The sequence below is a fragment of the Phacochoerus africanus genome, chromosome 10 (assembly GCF_016906955.1).
Source record: "Phacochoerus africanus isolate WHEZ1 chromosome 10, ROS_Pafr_v1, whole genome shotgun sequence".
Classification (NCBI taxonomy): domain Eukaryota; kingdom Metazoa; phylum Chordata; class Mammalia; order Artiodactyla; family Suidae; genus Phacochoerus; species Phacochoerus africanus.
In genome coordinates, this window is record NC_062553.1 from 14,908,609 (window position 1) to 14,929,267 (window position 20,659).

The 20,659-nt window shown below is 36.9% G+C and overlaps 1 protein-coding gene across 1 annotated transcript in view; it reads left to right on the forward strand.

Moving 5' to 3' along the window:
* The window catches only part of SLIT2 (slit guidance ligand 2), a 382,101-nt gene that overhangs the window by 212,963 nt on the left and 148,479 nt on the right, over window positions 1-20,659 (forward strand). The window contains 1 exon segment of the mRNA XM_047797929.1: window positions 20,104-20,175. Within this exon segment, the coding sequence (XP_047653885.1) occupies window positions 20,104-20,175 (72 nt within the window).

Genomic DNA, 20,659 nt, shown 5'->3' on the forward strand with positions numbered 1-20,659 from the left:
ACCTGGAAGTGTCATTTCATCCCAACCCCTAACCAACTGTCAGAAAACATACAGCTCATTCCAGATGGAGGAGACCAAATCCTATTTTCAAAGATCTGCTCTACAGAAAAACATGTACCTATATTTCTGATGAGGGAAAACTTTGTTCCAGCTAGATTTGAAAATTTCATTAATTATACAAATATACAAGTATGATTTTTTACTCCTTTCTAATTTTAGCATACTTCTCTGCTGAGTCAAAATGTTATGAAGAATTGCTCTAAAGTACTTGCTCATTAAGTGTTCAGAAAAGTCATATTCTAATATTTGAATTAGAATTTTACGTCTTCTGGTAACAAGTGAAAACTGTGCTGTATATTTTCACAATTTATATCTAGTCAGTTACAGTTCCTGAATCCATATTTGGGGTGAAGTTAACTTGGGTAACAAAAGAAAAAGAAAAAAGAGAGACAACAGTGTTTGTCTAACAATATTATATTCCAGAAAAAGTTAAAAATTCATATTCAGCCAAAACAGAAGAATTAAGAATATTAAAATATTACTCACCCATAAAAATAATGCATTTCTGCCATTTCCCATGACATGGATGACCCTAGAGAATATTATGCTTGGGAAAGAAAGTCACACAGATAAAAACAAATACTGCGTGATATCATTTATATGTGAAATCTAAAAAATAATGCAAATGAATGTATATGCAAAACAGAAACACACTCATAGTTACAGAAAACAAACTAGTGGTTACCAAAGGGAAGAGGGAAGGGGGATAGGAAAAAAATAGGAGTTGGGCTTAAGAGATATAAACTACTATACATAAAATAGATAAGCGACAGGAATGTATTGTATAGCACAGAGAATTATAGCCATTATCTTGTAATAACTTTTAATGGAGGAAAATATAAAAATAATGAATACTATGTGGTACACCTGAAAGTAATATATTGCAAATCATCTATACTTCAAAAAAGAATATTAAAATAATTCAGGTTTGTGGGTATGTCTACAAATACACATCTTTTTTAAACCTCCATAGAAGTTATGTTTTTCTTCAATTTTAAGTCACCTAGCAGCGTTAGCCTGGACATAGGTCACTGGTGTGACATAGGTCACAGTGCCAGCTTTGCTGCTCACTCACCCATCCCAGAGGAACTTCACCTCTGTTACATTCCTGAAGTTCAGCCCACTGTCAGCAACCTGTCACTCTGTCCCACTTTCCAATATGACACATGTGACTTTCTCTGTGGGGGATAAATCAAACCCCCACATTTTTTTCCCAAATTTTGAGGTTATGGTTTCTTTGGAATTAATCCGTCATCTTTTATTTTTTTAAATCTCAGGTAGTGCAGACAGTGCTTCCTTTGCAAATGGTCCCTTTGTTCCCTGCTAATGTAATGCAACTAAAAGAAATTCTACAATCAGAAAAGGATATATTGAATTTAGTTAAGATGTATAAAAATTTCCAAGATCTTGTAAATAGAAAACTATTCATACTTGGCAGGTTAAATTTCCTGCCAATGCACACACAAATGGTATGTGTGTTGGAACTATTTTATCAATGAATTTTCATCACAAAGATACACTATGAGACTAAGAACTGCACCCATATGTGAGCCCTGAATCTTCTGTGGCTAATTCTCTGTGTATAATAACTAAGCTGAGTGTAGGCATATATCATTTTATGCAGTGCTTTTGTAGCAAATTGATTTAAGTGCCTTTTTGGAGCAGTTGTGGGCAGAATTGATTCAGTGGCCAATAGATTGACTTACACAGCACAATTGTGTCTGGGTTTATTCTGGCATCTAAATAGTTTTAAGCAAGTGGATCGGTCAGTAGTGTTGGAGTAAGTTCTCCATCAGCTTAGACTGTGAAATGCCGTGACGTACATTATTAAAAGAGATTCAGTAAAGTACTGTGGGTTCAAATGCCTGTTGACAGCTGGCAAAGGAAAAACAAACAAACCAACCAAGTGTTTGAGGTGCATTAGAAATTTTGAAGTAAATGTTGTCTCCTTGTAAAGGTGTAACCTGACATGGTCAAAGTAGAATTGACCAGAAGATTTAATTGCCAAACTTTGTGTCCCAAGATAAAGCCACGATGTTACGAAGTGGATAGGTGTGGATGGTGTGTTAAATGTGCATATTAGATGCCTTGTACTTTCTCACTCACACTCCTCACATCTCTCCAACCTCAGAATCAATCCAGCCTGGCTCATTTTCAGGCAGGAACTTTCTGTTTACTTCGGAGCCCCCAACGCACGTTACACGCCGGGGGGGTAAGTTCCTTCAATATCTAAGGCTCTGTTTCCTCAACTGTGTGTTGGTGATAACAACACTTGCTTGTTAGTGTGGGAATATTAAGTGTGTGATGTTTAAAACAATAGAATGATGTCTGAGTAGAAACACAATCCTACAAAGTATTTAAAAGGAATAAGTTGTGTGGCTTAAAACTATTCAGCTCTGATACTTCTTTTCCCCGCATTGCTGCTGACTTGCCGTTTTGCCCTACCCGATTTAGCGTTTTTTCCTCTCAATCCCATCCTCTCTTATTTTGGTCCCCTCTGTCACCCCTTCTTTCTCTGCCCTGTTCTTTTCTCCCTCTTCTTACTTCAACGCAGTCCTGAACTGTTTCTTTGATTTTCCGTATCTCGTTTCATTCCCTCTGCACTATGACAGTTTCCTTTCTGCCCCATGAACATGGTTTGCCATAGGGAAAGTGGACATCAACAGGGAGACACACCCATCCCTCTGCTCCTGAATTGAGGCCATTCTCTGGCAGATTAGGTACCAGGGGTAATGGGGGTCCTGGTTCTCCCCTAACTTCCTTGCTTTATGAGTCCCCACCCGCAGTAGCTCACCTAGTTGAAGATCAGAAGAAGTCGCTTTTCAGATTTTTTTTTTTTTTTTTTGGCTTTTTAGGGCCTCACTCACGGCATGTGGAAGTTCCCAGGCTAGAGGTTGAATCAGAGCTACAGCTGCCAGCCTACACCACCGCCACAGCAACGCGGGATCCAAGCCTCATCTTCGACCTACACCACAGCTCACTGCAATGCCAAATCCTTACCCCACTGAGCGAGGTCAAGGATCCAACCCATATCCTTATGGATACTAGTCAGGTTTGTTTCCACTGTGCCACAGCGGGAACTCCCATGCTTTTCAGATTTTATATCTGTAGTTAGTCCTTTTTTAGATACAGTTCAGAAATAATGGTATCTTGAAAATGTGGCTTTGGATATCCTTAAAATGTCTGCTACCTGCATAATCAAGGGTGGTTTGTGCATTAAATGGAAACATTAGTTTAAGATTGCCTTTCAAAAATTATAAAATGGCTTTTTTACATTCAGAACATTATGACATACTTGGATGCGGGTTATGAACCTCTTATCCTTCTTTGTAATTCAGAAACTGTACTTGATGAATTTAAATTCCCTGAATTTAAAACGTATCTTAAAATAGCTCAGAGCTTACCGAGATTGTTTTGAGTATTTATTGATAATGACAGCAATATAATTCACAGATACTATGTTTAACTGTGAAAAAGGCTTTTCTATTTTATGCTAAATGGTACTTTTATAGATATAACTGGTACACGAAAATTTTACCTAACTTATAGGACATCTTCCAAAACACTTTTTTTGGTCTATATTTCCACATTAAAATGAAAATATGTAACATTTACTGAATATGGTAAAGTCCTATGTTAAATATTTCATGTATTCTTCCCAATAGCCCTATGAAGTGTGTTCTAAATATTAGCCTTAATTTAAAGATGAGGAAATTAAAGCTTAGAGGAGTTATAAAAAACCAGCACAAGGTCACAGAGCTAATGAAGGGCATATCCAGGATAATACTCTTCAGTGATGAAGGCAGAGACCAAGTCCTCAAGTTCACCCTGCAGTGGAGGGAACAGACGGAAACAGGCAGAGTTGCACACGGCTATCCGGCACTTGCTCTGTGCCGAGAACATCACCAAGCATTGCCCAAGTTTTATCCCAGCTGTGTCCAGCAACAGCCTCATGCAGTAGGTGGTTTTATTATCCCCATTTTGCAGATGAAGGGGTGAAGGTTTAGCGAGCTGGAATGGCTGGTCTGCCTAACAAAGCCAGGAAGCAGCAGGACCTGAATGCAGGTCCAGACCTTCTGGTCCTTAAACATGTGCTGTATGCTTCTCTCTCTTCACAGGAAGACAAAGGATTGTTCTCATCTGCTGTGTGTAACTCTTAAGTCTAACATGTACTTTCACCCGTGACAACCATGCTTCCTTTCTGCTCCCTTGAGAATAGTTACCCTGTGGGGAATTCTGAGGGAGGAGAGAAAACATTGACCTGAAACCCTGTTCCTGCACCTCCAACCTCTTCCCAGACTTGCACGAGTTCCTTGGGATGTGGCCCTTGAGATACTCTAAGGTACCAGATGTTTCTAGGAATATGGAGTGCAAGACATTACTACATATAAACTAGTCTTTCTCTTGAACAAATGCAAAATATCTCTCTTACATGAAACTCCTTTTTTTTTTTTCCTCATCCACACACAGCCGTTTGGATCTTCAGATGCATAAAAAGACTTATCTTCCACGCAGTGTGTTATGTGATTATATATTGGAATAAAAAGTTTCACTACATACACTATACCTTTTAACAAATAAAGAATTTAAGCTGTGATGACTTTTCCAGGTTGGCGTCATTATTTCCTACCCACGTTTATATTTATTTGCTTTTCTAAGTTAAAATCTGGGCAAATACTAATTTATCATTCCTGAGTAGTTTCCAAAGTAGCCCATGGACATACAGATTTATGATATTCCCGGTCAGATTCTAAGAGAGGTTAAACTGTGGAGGAAAATAAAATTACCAGTAATTAAATTTACAGGCAGGTTTGCCATCTAAAGCAAATTTATAGCTTCAGAGTGAAAGATAGTTTAGACACTTGCACATAAGCGAATCCATTTTTACATGATATAAGTATTATACATTGCTGTTTCAATTTATATAATTAAAATGATATCATGGCACTCCGAGGTTAATGGGATACTCAACTGGAAGCCATACGTTGTGGGCAATAAAATAGCAACATTGCAGTATCGGCTCTTTTGTTAAAAGCTGATGCAGTATTTCAGCACCATTAGATTACAGTCTACTTTTGAAAAATCTTTAGAACAAGTAAGAAAGATATGCTGATTAAAAAGAGCAAACTCTTGAAAGTTGCCTTGATTTTTCTAGAATAGAGGATTAAATTAGGATCTATAAAGAGTGCTAGGAGAGATGTATTTGCCAAGTATTTTCATTCTGTCTCTTTTCTAAAATAAATTTTCTGGAGAATATTCCAGAAATGCTTCAAGTGAAGCTTCTACAATTTTCATTAGGAGTTATAATATAGAATTCTTTTAAACTGAAAATCATTGAAATCGATTTAAGTATGGAAAGAAAAACTTTCTTAGATCATAATATTTTACATTTTTGTAACTAAATTACAGGTAGTGAGATTAAGATATCTATATGACTTATATATATATATACACACACATATATATATGCCTGTATACCCATGTTTTTAGACAGTGAGCTTTTCTCTCTGTATCTTTCTTTTTCTCTTTCTTATGTCTCTTTGTCTATCACACATGTACATACATTTAGAAAAAAACATATAACAGCATTTATTCAGATATCATATGGATATGGAGATAAAAAGCATCTATTCCCATTTAAAATTTTTTTTTTCTTTTTATGGCCACACCTGCAACATGTGAAAATTCCCAGGCTAGGGGTCGAATTGGAGCTGCAGCTGCTGGCCTGTGCCAAAGCCACAGCAACACCAGACCTGAGCTGCATCTGCAAACTTTGCCTCAGCTTAGTGCAATGCCAGATCCTTAACCCAATGAGTAAGGCCAAGGATCAAACCTGCATCCTCACGGACACTATGTTGGGTTCTTAACCCACTGAACCACAGTGGGAGCTCCTCTTTTTATTCTTTTTTTTTTTTTTGTCTTTTTAGGACCGCACGCACATCATATGAAAGTTCCCAAGCTAGGGGTTGAATCAGAGCTACAGCTGCCAGCCTACACCACAGCAACAACAATGCCAGATCTGAACTGTGCCTGTGACCTACACCACATCTCACTGCAATGCTTCAGTGGGATCCTTAACCCACTGAGCAGGGCCAGGGATCGAACCTGCATCTTCATAGATACTAGTCAGGTTCATTACTACTAAGCTACCATGGGAACATTCTCATTTTTAAGTACAGTTTTATCCCAAGCTCAAATAAAAAAGGTTTTGTAGCCTCTGAAAATTCTGTGAGCATGATCAAAAGACTATATCATGTATTGTAGAGCTGTTGTGTGTATCTGGAAGTAAAATTAGAGGAAGATGTACAGAGTTGAACCAAAACAAGTTTCTAAGAGAGAATGGCTTGTGAAAGGGTTCAAGACGGTCTAAAGTAGTAACCACTTCTCGATGGCCATAGCCCCAAAATTGAGCTTCTGTTATATTAAAAATATATCAAACCAAGTACAAAATTATCACAAAGGATCCAGAGAGCATATTAAATATCCTAGTCCCCAGCACAAGCAGTGATTGCTTTACAATGTCTATTGCATCTATCAACTAAAGAATGGATAAGCAAGTGTGGTATATCCATTCAACGGAATATTATTTGACAATAAATAATGAACTGTGGATACATGCTACAATATGGGGAAGGGAAAGGAGAGTGACTGCTCATAAATACAAGGTTTCTTTGGGGGGTAATGAAAAATGTTCTAAAATTAGATTATGATGATTGTTAATGCAATTCTCTAAATAATCTAAAAAACATTGAATTGTACAGTTTAGACTAGCAAACTTGTAGGTATGTAAATTTTATCTCAGGAGAGCCGTTAAAGTCTATTTGCAAATTTTTCTTTTTGGTTGGATCCTAATTTATTGAGATTTGATGTTTACCAGTTTTAGTTATCAGTTGTTGATTTCTAAGTGTGTTTCAACTGAACCTTGTCTTCCACTGAATATGTTTTCATAATTATCAAGAATCGCTTTTTAGTTGAAATCTGTAAATTCTGGAGGGAAAGCTGATGGTTAGCCAGCTTCATAGAGCAGAAATCTGTAGAAAGTCAGAATTGAGGATACACATTGATAGTGAATTTTCATTGACAAATGTACCTTTGAGAACTATTGGGGAGGAGAAAAGAGCACCAAATATTTCTGCTCTGAATTAGTTAGATGTTGTGCTCCAGTCGTTCTTGCACGAAGATTCCTGAAACCTTTGTTTCATCTTGTTTTATTACTTTTTCGTCTTGTTTCTTACTGCAAAGATTAACTGAAAACTCCTCAGACGTCTTATTTCAGTGTTCTGAAATCCCAACACAGCTTCTCTTGCCTTCTAATTAATTGTTCAATACAGCAAAATTCTGTCTTCTTACCATTCACTTCCAGTAATGTTACATTTACTATACCTGTGTGTTTCTGGTCTTTTCATTCTGATCTTTTCTTTAGAAACAACTTCCCAGTTCTTCTTACTAAACCAACTCCATCACTTTTCCTAAGACTCAAATGCCTTCCCCTTGCAAAAGTATTTCCTGATTTATATGTCACCTCATTCTTGTTATGTCTCATTATTTAGTTTTCTCATGCATGTCCTGAGTTTATGTTTGCTCCTTATTCATATATATATATATGATCTTCCTTACTGTCTTGCAGTGATTTTGATGAGAAAATATCATCACATTTTTAATGTCTCAATACATGAATAGTGCAATTCCTGACACAAACACATGGAGTTATAATTAGGAAATTATTATTTATCGGTTGGCATCCATGTTTTATTGACTAAATTATGAAACTCACACATATTCCTGGGCCTATTACTGAGAGAATTGAAGAGCTTTAAAGCCTATCAGCTGAGACTGAGATTATTATTTAGGCTGAATAAAATTTTCTAGCAACTATTTCCCACTTCAAATATGTGGTGTTTATATTAACGCAATCATTCTAACTTTGTTATAACCTTTATCTTACTGATCTCAGTAAAGATATTTAAAGCACAAAAAGAATATTTTTACCATAGCTTTGAGGAGCAAAGAATCCATACATCATGGTATTAAATTACCAGAATAGATGATGACATTTTCATATAGTATATCCTAAGGAAAAAAAAATCAATTACCTACTAAATATGTAATTTGCTTGAGAACCTAAATGTCAGTAAGTATAATACTAATTTGCTAATCAATTATGGACATTTGTATTTATGCTTTATTGACAACAGCCAGGCACTGTGTTAGGCACTGAGGGTGCAATGATGAATTACTCAGCATCTCTTCTCAGGAACTTTTAGCTCTCATGGGATGTGTCAACAAGTAAAATAGCAGTTATAATCCAGTATATCAGTTACAGGACCATGAGGTAGGGAGCCTATGCCAGTATTAGAATATGTCTGAAATGATTTTTAGAAGAGAGACTATTTAAACCTTTTTACAAAAGATGAGTAGGAGAATTAACCACATAAACCAAGGACTAACATGTGAATATTCCAGGCACAGGGAAATGGATATACAAAGACCCGACGGGAATCCATGCATGTATATTACATAGTGTGTGCATTTACAGCCAACCCCCCATGTCTGCGGGTTCCACATACACACATATGGAGGGCTGACTGTATATTTATTGAAAAAAATCTGCATATAAGTGGTCCTGTGCCATTGAAATCCATGTTGTTCAAAGGTCAACTATATAGTCCGTGAATCCACATGTGAACCTAAACAACTCCATCTTTTCACAATATTTGCAAATATCAAATCATCACATTGTACTCTTGAAACTAATCTAATCATGTATGTCCATTGTATCATAATAAAAATTTAAAAGAAACTCCATAGCAAAGTTTTTCTTAATTTTGTTTTGTTTGTTTTTACTACCATCTACCACCCCAACACATCCATCAATGACAAAAGTGATAAAAGGAAGTATCTCCAATTGAGGACAAAATTAAAATATTTCTCCCTTTCAGAAACTGCTCCTTTTATCAGTTCAGAAATACAGTGATCACCTCACCTGCCTGCTTTCTTGTTCTGAATCTGAGCTTCTTGAGAACAGACCCATGTTATTTATGTATTTTATCTCGAAGAACTAGCAGTATATTCAACACACAATTCCCTCAATAAATAATTCTTGAAGTGAACTGAATTGCTAATCAAAGTGCAGGAAAGTAACATATGTAAGAGCCTTTGTGTGCTAAGACCTGGCTCGCACTTCACACATTCGCATGGAATGATCGCATGGAATGAATCGGATCCTGCAGTCCTTGCAGTGTCTCCTACATAGCAATGCTTGCTACTTTTTTTTTTTTTTTTTGTAGAATTAAAGTGAGTAGATCACGGTACAAAGAATCGTGGTAACTTAACCAAGGTCACCGGGTCACATAGTTTAATGAAGTGGAGCCAAAGATTTCTATCCAAAATCTGCTCACAATCCTGTCTCAGTACAGGACCCTCCGGGATAGCACTGCAGGCATCTGGGGGTGTTTTCCAGCTGTTGTGGTTATCTGTGTGTTTAGATGTGCCAAAAAAATCAAACATGGGTTATCATAAAACATGGGTTATTAGCTCAGGGGCCTTCTCATAAAATGTACACTGGGAGGTTATTTTTAAAAATTTGTTGTCATGCCCTGTTTTTAGAATCTCTGATTACCTGATGACTCTACCCAATTATATATGTCCTCTTTAAATGTATTTAATTAGTGTGCTTATAGGCCCAGAATGCGACTTAAAATCGCTTGGAAAGATCAGTGTTAATATGAGGCAATTTTATGATACTATTTTGAAGGGAGAAAGAGAAAAGATAAAAATTATTTACATTGTGAATTATTTATTATTTCAAGATTGGTGTCCTGGTGGTAAGATCTTACATTATGCAAAAAAAAGTCTTTAAAATGTCCTCTCTGAACATTCTGGAAACGGGTAGTGATGATGGTTTCATAGCAATGTGTGCAAGTACTTACTGCCGGTGACCTCTACACTTCAAATAGTAAATTTTATGCTGTGTATGTTTCACCGTAATGAAAAAATTGGCCTCTTATCCAGCCCTCCTCTTCGGTCAGAGAACTATATATATCCTTTTTGTAATGGAACTTCCTATTTATTATTTGCTGGTGGCATTCACAACTTCCAGCTGGATGCACATAAACAAATGCCATCCTTATAAACCACAGAAAAGCTAGAAGCTAGTTTATCAGAGATATTCCAAAGGGCTACTAACATGGGGTTCAAAGACAGTGGGGATACTGGTTACCCAGCAGACTTGTTAAAAACACAGATTCCTGGACCTCTTCCCAAGAGACTCTGCCTGGCATCTCTGGTGAAATCAGCATCATGTTTTTTTAAACCACCTCCCCAGAGGATTCTTATGGATGCTCCTAGAACGACACTTGAAACCACAGTTCCAGGGTCATTGGACTACAATGCTGGAGAGCCAGACCTCTGAGAAGCCACTTCCTGTGAGAGGCAGGGCAGCAGTAGTTAAGTACATGAGGTTTGGAGAACAGCAGAGCCAAGTTCAAGTCCCTGTTTTGCTTAGTAGCTATATGACTGCAGCTACAGTTTGTAACCTCTGTAAACATCAGTTCCTTGCCTCCAAATGGAATAAGAGTACATTCTGATAGGATTATAGGAACAATTATATAAACCAATCTGTGTCACCTGGCAGTTAATAATTGCCCAATACATGTTAGCTTTTAGTATTATCCTTTTTATCAATTCTAAATTGAACATATTTTTACATTTAAGTATCTATTTTACAGTAAGTATTACAACTGCTGTCAGTAAGCTGTGTAAAAATCTATTGACACTTTGTATTAAGTGTAAGAAAACACTGTTATCAAATTACAGAATAGGAGAAAAATAGATGTAGATGTGTCTTATTACTTCTGTGTTCAATAAAGCTTTGGGTGCTGAGGACTAGATGTCACTCTCGGTGCCCAGTGACAAAACAGTTTTAATGGAGGAACAATACTGACGTCCCCTCAAAAGACACGATTCATACATCAGACAGAGAACGATTAAGAAAAAAAAAATCTGTTTCGCATATTACAACCTGGAAGAGAAAGGGTATATGTAGAAGAGACAGCCCTGGTGGGCAAGTTGTTGGGTAAAAACATACTATAAAAAACAGAAATATCACATAGCAGTGAGTACCTCGGATTTTGTGCTGTAAGTAAATACTTCTGAATGGATGAATGAGAAAGTAGCGGTGAGAGAGAAAACATGGCTGGCTTTCCCACCTTCAGATATTAATATCTTGAGTACATCAAGCCTTGGTTCTTAAGGACAATATGAAATTCGCCAGTGTGTAGCACTTGAAAGAAGATTTCTATGTTCAATGCATCGTTCAATTCTCACTATGGTACAGAGACTCATTAATCTGTATTTCTCTTTCTGATCTCTGTATTGAGCTCTGGTTTAATATCGCCAAGGTTTTCTGAAACATGGACACTTACCTCTCCTGTAAATGGCTTGATACCAATATATTTAAAAGTCTTTTCAGGAGTCCAGTTTTCTTCCCCGATTTCCCCTCATTGTATCTTTAATACCGGATTTTACTACTAATAATAAGTAGATTTGGGAGTTCCTGTTGTGGCTCAGTGGGTAAAGGATCCAGTGTTGCTGCAAGCTGTGGCAAAGGTCATGGATGTGGCTTGGATCCAGTGTGGCTGTGGCTGTGGCTGTGGCGTAGGCCAGCAGCTGCAGCTCCGATTCAACCCCTAACCTGAGAACTTCCTTATGCCATGGGTGCGGCCATAAAAAGAGGAAAAAAAAAAAAGGTTTTATTACTTTTAAGGACCCCAACCACAGGCTTATACATATCATCCCTCGTCCTTACTCATGCACATCCAGCAAGGTGCCATGTTTTATAAGATTTTTCTTTAGAATTTCTTTTACTTTTGCTCCCTCCTTTCCATAAGCCTTTGTTCATTAAAGGCCTGTTATATGCCTAGAATGCTACAGTAACAAGGTGAACTAAAATCTCTGCCTTCAGTTATCACATTGTCTAGCAGGAGACACAGTTGTTTAAGAAAAGGATTCAACTAAAATTTTTGGATTGTTACAGTAAATATGTGCACAACTTACCGTAAGAACACAGAAGATGGGAACAATTAACTCCCCAATAATAGATTATATTTTATAATTAATGTGTAATTATGTAATAGCTTATTGATATTGAATTATTTGAATATTAAATTGCATTAATAATAAGACTGTTATTTGGACCAGGCAAAAGAGCCCATTGTACAGACACACAAATGCAGAAAGAAGGTAGGTGACCTGCACAGCATCATGTAGCTAGTAGGTTACAGAGATCTTAGCCCAAGGCTCATCTGGTGACTTGGAGGACTGTGTCGAAGGAGGTATTATTTGCTCAGTATGTTGCACAGTGTTTGATCCTTCATTTCATAGAGATAGGACCTAAATGCTTAAGACAAGATAAAATGTGGATAAACTGAGACATTTGGATACATGATTTTATAAAAGGTGAATTAAGAGAATAGAATTAATGAATGAAGGTTTGAGGTGGACGTGGAAGCACAGCTGGTATCAAGGAAGGCCTACAAGTGAGATACCGTCTGAAGAGTTCAAGACATTTCAAAAAGGCCAGCACGGCTGGAGAAGAGTGGGCACGATGGAGAGTAGAAAGAGATGAGGTCGAAAGTGTTGACCAGTGTATTTGGGAGACTTGTAGACCTTGTAATGCTTTAAGTGTTTCCCCTGTTGTAAAATGTGACATCAAGGATGAATTTTGATAAGATAGTGGCAAGATATGATTATAGGAAGGCAAAGGGAGAATCAGAGAGATGGTTGGGAAGTTATTAAAATAACCCAGCAAAGAGGGGGATGGTGGCATTGTTAGGGGAGCGGAGGTGGAGGTAGGTCAGATTCTGGCTATATTTTGAAGATCGCTGCAATATATTTTGTTAACATTTATTACCTCATGTAGTTAAATACTTTCTTGTGATAAGGACTTTTAAGAGTTACCCTCTTAACATCTTCAAATAAACAATATATTATTAAATGCAGTCATTATGCTATACTTTACATTCCCGGAACATAGTAATAGTAATCTTTTTTTTTTCCTTTTTTAAAATTTTATTGAAGTGTAGTTGATTTACAATGTCATACTGGTTTCAAGTGTACAGCACACACTGATCTCATTCATTCTTTTTTAAAATTTTTTTATATAATGATTTTTAATTTTTTCCATTATAGCTGGTTTACAGTGTTCTGTCAGTTTTCTACTGTACAGCAAGGTGGCCCAGTTACACATACATGTATACATTCTATTTTCTCACATTATCATGCTCCATCGTAAATGACTAGACATAGTTCCCAGTGCTACACAGCAGGATCTCATTGCTAATCCATTCCAAAGGCAGTAGTTTTTGTTTTGTTTTGTTTTTTGTCACCTATGGTATGCAGAAGTTTCTGGGACCTGGGATCGTCCCACACCACTAACGTAACCAGAACCACAGCAATGACAATACTAGATCCTTAATGTAAGAGAATTCCAACATAGTAATCTAACTGGAAGTTTCTACCTTTTGACCCCTGTCACCCATTTCTCCCATCCCCCACTTCCTATCTCTGGCAACCACCAATCTGTTCATTCTATGAGTTACAATTTTATTTGATTCCACATGAAAGTGAGATCATACAGTATTTGTCTTTCTATGTTTGACTTATTGCCCTTAGAAGGTGCCCTTAGGATCTATCCATGTCATGACAGAGAGCAGGATATCCTTCTTTATCATGGCTAAACAATATTCCACACATCTTCTCTATCCATTCTTCCACTGCTGAACACTTTGGTTGCTTCAGTGTCTTGGCTGTTGTAAATAATGCTTCAGTGAATACGGAGGTTCAGGTAACCTTTCAAGAGAGTGATTTTTTCCCCCTCTGGATATTTATCCAGAAGTAGAATTGCTCGATCATATGGTAGTTTTTAATCTTTTGAGGACTTTCTATACTGTTTTCCATAGTGCCTGCATCAATTTACATTTCCACCACGAGTGTAAAAGTATTCCTTTTTCTCCACATCCTTGCCAATACTTGGTATCTGTTGTCTTTTTGATGACAGCCATTCTGACAGGTGTGAGGTGATATCTTATTGTGGTTTTGATTTGCATTTTCCTAATGATTAGTAGTGTTGAACTTCTTTTTGAGTGTCTGTATCTCTTTGGAAAATGTCTATTCAGGTCCTCTGCCCATTTTTAAATTGGGTTGTTTTGTTTTTGGTGTTTAGTTACATGAGTTTTTTGTGTGTTACAGATATTAACCCCTTACCAGATATATGTTTTGCAAATATCTTATGTCGTATGGGTTACCTTTTCATTTTTGATGATTTTATTTTTTTGTGCAGAAGCTTTCTAGTTTGATGTAGTCCCACCTGTTTATTTTTGCATTTCAGTGCTTCCTACCTATGTTTTCTGCTAGGGGTTTTAGGGTTCAGGACTTACGTTGAAGTCTAGAATCCATCCTGAATTTAGTTTCTATGTTAGGTAGTTGCCCAGTTTCATTCCTTTGCATGTGGTAGTCCAGTTTTTCCAAAACTGTTTATCCGTGTGACTATCTTTGTCCATTGTGTATACTTTTCCCCTTTTTCATAAATTAATTTTCCATATACATGTGGCTTAATTTCTGGGCTTTCAATTCTGGCCCATTGATCTGTCTGTTTTTCTGCCAGTACCATGCTGTTTTTATTACTATGGCTTTGTAATATAGCTTGAAATCAGAAAACATGATGTCTCTGGTTTCATTCTTTCTCAAGATTGATTTGGCTATTCAGGTTCTTTGGTAGGACCAAATAAATTTTTAATTATTTGTTCTATTTCTGTTAAAAAATACCATTGGGTTTTGTGTTTTGGGGGTTTTTTTGTTTTTTTTTGTCTTTTTGCCTTTTCTTGAGCTGCTCCCGTGGCATATGGAGGTTCCAAGGCTAGGGGTCTAATCAGAGCTGTAGCAACTAGCCTATGCCAGAGTCACAGCAACTCCAAATCCAAGCCGCATCTTCGACCCACACCATAGCTCACGGCAATGCCAGATCCTTAACCCACTGAGCAAGGCCAGGGATCGAACCTGCAACTTCATGTTCCTAGTCGGATTCGTTAACCATTGTGCCACGATGGGAACTCCCCATTGGGATTTTTTTAAATGATTTTTATTTTTTCCATTATAGCTGGTTTACAGTGTTCTGTCAATTTTCTACTGTACAGCAAAGTGACCCAGTCACACATACATATATACATTCTTTTTCTCACATTATCCTCCACCATGCTCCATCACCAGTGACTAGATATAGTTCCCTGTGCCATACAGCAGGAGCTAATTGCTTATCCATTCCAAATGCAATAGTTTGCATCTATTAACCCCAGATTTCCAGTTCATTCCACTCCCTCCCCCTCCCCCTCCCGCTCGGCAACCCACAAGTCTGTTCTCCAAGTCCATGAGTTGCTTTTCTGTAGAAAGGTTCATCTGTGCCGTCTATTAGATTCCAGATATAAGTGATATCATATGGTATTTGTCTTTCTCTTTCTGACTATTGGGACTTTGATAAGGAATATATTGAATCTGTAGATCACCATGGGCATTTTAGCAATATTAGTTTTTCTAACCCATGAGCATGTAATATCTTTCCATTTATTTGTATCCAAAAGTTTACAAAGCCAATTTAATATCCTTATCTTCCATCCCAGCTTCTCAATTACCACACTTGCTTCCCCCAAACACTTTTTGCATTTTATTATTCCTTTACTCAGAAAATTTGAGTGGTTCTAAACTCTCCCTAAGATGACAAGCCCCTTAACTTACATCAGATATCTTATAGTTGGACTTAAGCCCAGCTCTCACCTTTATTATTTGATCTCCCCAAAAATAATTGCCTAGTTCACTGGAGACCCACCATTTCTCTACAACACTGCCCGATGGCACTCTCTGCCCATTGTCCCTGCCTGCTCTGAAATTCAATTTCCAAATTAATCTTCCTAAAAATCAACTCCAATCAAGCCATTTTCCTCCTCTGAAGCACATTTTTACACTCTATTGCCTAGTGATATAATTACAAACTCTTGCCTTGGCAGCCCCATCCTGCTAACTCAGTAGTTCTGACTCATTTTTCTCCTATCACATAGTTCACAGAGCAGTGCACTCCCATCAGTAATATCTCACACTGCCTACAGACTCTGTTCTCAAGGAACAGAGCAGACACACTTAGGGGCACATAGCAAAGTAGACTAATTATAACATGCATGTGGCCAACACCTCCATAGTAGTGACTGCGTGCCAGACACTTTTTGAGCACATTAATCAGAGTATGATTTCACTGAATCCACCTAACAGCCCTATGACATAGGCACTGTTATTGTTTCATTTTACAGATGAAGAAACCAGGGTACAGAAAACATGCAGTTTTCCCAAGGTCACAAGGTTAATAATGGCAAAGCTAAAGAATTCATTCTCAGTCTCAGTCTGCTGTCTGTCCTCTTAATTCTCCTGGCATGCTTCCTCTCTCTTTGGATTACTGCCACCAACCCCTTACCAACAACACTAGAGGATGAAGAATATTGATCTCAATCATTTTTATCAACTTTAAAAAAAAAAGGCCCTTTTTATTTTGAAAATGGCCTGAATCAGTCAAGGCTCCAATAACTGTAACTTCTCTGATGTCCTGGATCACTTTTCTCAGATGCCACTTATGCTTTTCTTATCCTATACGATCTTTGTGGTCACCAAACTGTAAGATATCAATCACGTCTCTCTAACTAGACAGAAAAATTTCCACAAGCAACCTCATAACAGACACTGCAAATTTCGATTTCTCTATTTTGTTAATGGTTCCTCTAATCTAAGTTCAAAGTGACATCTCTCTCCTCTCTCTTCTTTGCCTAATCCATATCCATACACGGTTCACTTCTAAATGTTGGTTCTGTTCTTCCTGCATCCCTCATACAGTTCTAATCTTCTGCTCCTTTTCTATCTACAGAGTGGGAGATGTCTCAGCCATTGACTATCCCAGGGGAAACAAGTAATGCATTGATGGTTATTATATTGCTTGATATTCATTACTCTTTTCCTCCAACTATCATAAAAGTCTTGTATCTGGTTATCCAAACTTGAGTCTTTGACCCCAAGTACTCATCCTACATTCTGTTGCCAGTTTAATCTAAGGAAGAGCATCTGGCCTCCTCCCATCTATCATTCTTCCCTCCCAACCATTGTCTGCTGAAATAAGACACTCCCTAATCAGTACCAAAATGTGTACTAACCCCACCACAGACTTTTCCTTCCAACCTCATCTCTTACTACTCCACTGCATATTATACCTTCTAAGCAAACCAGGCCAAAAGCTGTTGCCATAAAAAGTTCTGATTTCCCACCTCCATACAAAAATGCAGATGACCTAAGGCAGAGGCTATGATGAGGTTTTTTTAAAAAAAAATCTCCTAAATTTTAAGCCACAGGAAGGTCATACTGAGATGGATTAAGTAATCCCCAAGTCATCTTTTGAAATCTCCACATCTCGACTCAATGTTTATCTGGATTTCTCCTACATCCACATTAACACTTTGCGTCATTGGTTAGCACTAATACCTGACATCTCTGAAGCTTGATGTCTTTAATAATAATAATAAGTAATAACTACATACTTCACAAGATGGCTATGTGGATTGAAAAATAAAAATTTGATATTATTTCTGAAAATTTAAGCTTGCGTACAGTAGGTACTGAAAACTTTCTAAATTTCTTCCTTCTGTTGAGGGTAAACATTGCCCACTTAACTAAAGGGACCTGGGATCCATAACTGAATTTAGTTGCCAGAGTGAGCTGGACACAAGAGCAGAGACCCTATAGAAGAATCTATTCAGGGGGGCAGTGACATAATAAACCACTGACTTTAGGGAGGCTCTGAGCCTGACGGTTTCTCACTCTTATATAAAAGATGGTAAATGTAAGAATCAAACTCTTCTAAGCCCTAGATTTCTGCCTGAAGCCTTCAAAAGGACCAAAATCAAATTCAGAAGGAAAGGTGTTCTGACTGTGTGTCTCAGTGCCCTTCAGCGGTGTCTCTATGGCCCATCTAAACTCATCCTCCTGACTTTCCTGCCCATATGTGAGACCCTAATCATATAAAAACTGTGCCTAGAAACCGAGAAGAGCTGCATCTGCAGGTGACAAATATAAATGACCCCAGCTGGCAGAAGGAGAAGGCTGCAGAGCTGGGAAGCAGGCAGAGCCTGAAGCAAACATTTCTGCCAGTTTTATGCACCTTCACAGTCTCTAAAGAAGACTTTGTTCTAGAAGAAGCGGAAAAAAAATAATAAGTGATGAGAAAATATTGAATCAACAGGGGCACAGCACTAAAAAAACCTGTTGGTTTTCAAGGAGTGATGCAGATTTAAAGTTGCTCAAATTCATTTTTTCCCCTCCACATTTCTGATTACTTTCTGATTTTTCTTTCTCCAAAATTTCTCTTTACCTTCTCCTAACTTAGTAGTGTTCTTTGAGCATTATTCCGTAGCATCAAGCCTTTTGAATATGTGCCATTAAACATTCGTAACTCAATGTAATTAAACAAAGGAAGGAAGTCAGTCTGAATCAATGGCAGGCTGGAGAAATACGCAAGTTTTTAAGGAAATGCAGTTTTATTACTTTTAAGGATATACCGAAGCTATTGAAAACAATTCAGTTAGGACGGGAATGGCTTCCTTAACTCCTGCATAAGCACTTATTGCAAATTTACTGTTTGGAATAAAATATGTATTTGTGTTTCTTTTTTATTTTGCTAAAGATCTTTACTCTTTAAATAGACTACATTTATTTCTCTACAAATTGCTTAGCAAACCTTTTTTTTTTATTTGAACATTGCAGTTATTGAGATATAAATGAACATCTCAATTGCTTAAAACTTGGTGCTAATGAGGTCAAAACCACACACTAAATCTCTGTGTCTGTCAGTTGTCTTTATTGTGTGGCCATAAGTGTGTGAGCAACCAGCTCTGGTCATAAGAAGCACTGGGGGAGAAGAGGTGAATGAATCCGCCTCAAATGCCTCCACACAATTGGCAAATGGCTCTGTTTCATCCACCATGCATCCGTGGTCAGTAGCTTCATCTTTCTTTGTGACCGTTCAGTTATTTCGAAATTTAAAAATAACTTTAGTACCTTCATTGTTACTTTAATAATTTGTTTTTTCATCCTCCTTCTATGTGGTGGTGTTACTTAAAATTTTGTCTTTTCAGTGACACTTCTTGTGTGTGTATTTATATCCTACTTGTTGAGGGTAGTAAGTGAGCTCATAGAATTGCATCTAAACTCTGAAGGAAACATCATGATCCATTTCCTGAGATAAGTGATTTTTATAAACTCTCACTTCAACTCAGAGAGTGCTTCCCCCCCCTGATTAAAATGTATTTCTCAATTAAATTAAAATGCAAATATAGACAGTCTGTGTTTATGGTTATAATAGAATTATTTAAAGAAGGTTCTAAATCAACCTGCTGGTAATATTTCATGCAAGAACTGTGGATTTTATTGTTAGGCCAATATACTGCTATATTCCATTTTCAAAATTACTCAAAGTGCTATGGAAACTTAATCATATTGCCCAGGTTTTGTCAGGTTTTGCCCAGTCTTCTCGAGGATGTTAAATGGGACTCTTTTTCTATATACTTCTAAAGTTATGTCAGTGATGTGGGAAAAATATCAAGCGCTAAAACTTTAGAATGCCTTGAAGTTGAGTTACAAAACAATTTACTATTTGTTTTAAAGCAATAGTCTGTTGTACAGAAATAAATCAACCCTTAAATTTGAGAACTATGTTTATAATTTATAATGAAATTAGAGATCTGAAAAATTACTTCAAGAAATAATTTAACTTTTTAATTTATATTAGAAGTATAAAGTATTTGTATTAGAAATTGCATTTAATGTGATGGAATTAATTGTGATCCTTTAGTATTCATTTTAGCTTTTTTTTTTAAGAAGTATCCTATCATTTCTCAAACACATTGATTAAAATAATTCTTAAATACTATTTATAACTTGATCTCTTTTTTAATTATTTTTTAGTGACCTCAGTGAAAACCAAATTCAGGCAATTCCAAGGAAGGCTTTCCGTGGGGCAGTTGATATTAAAAATCTGTAAGTATTTTTCTGAATTTATTCTGTGGTTAAGTTATCCATTTTCCACATTTAATTGACACTAAATAAAGTGTCAGGAAAAAAATGGTGAAGGCCTACACATCTGGATGCTTCCTTAGAAGAGCTTGTGACAATAAGTTTTAAATTTTTTGCACAGGCTATGTGAAGAGATTTAGACACTGTCTTGAAACTGAAGTTGTTATTGAATTCATAGTTCAAACCTTGTGTTTTGGAACTTGTGTGAAATCTAAAGAAACGATTTGATTACAATGTGTTTACAATGCATTTTCTCCCCTCTTCCTGTCAGCTGATTTCAATAACTCCTTTTTCACTTGTTTTTGGTGTTTATTAGAAATGAAGAATATAGACCTTTTTTTTTGCGGAAAGAGTAGATAATAGTTTCTTGTTAGCAATACCTGCGGCCTAGAGCTACTGCTTTTTAAAATGGCTTTTAGATCATCATTTTCGATAAATGCCAACAGTA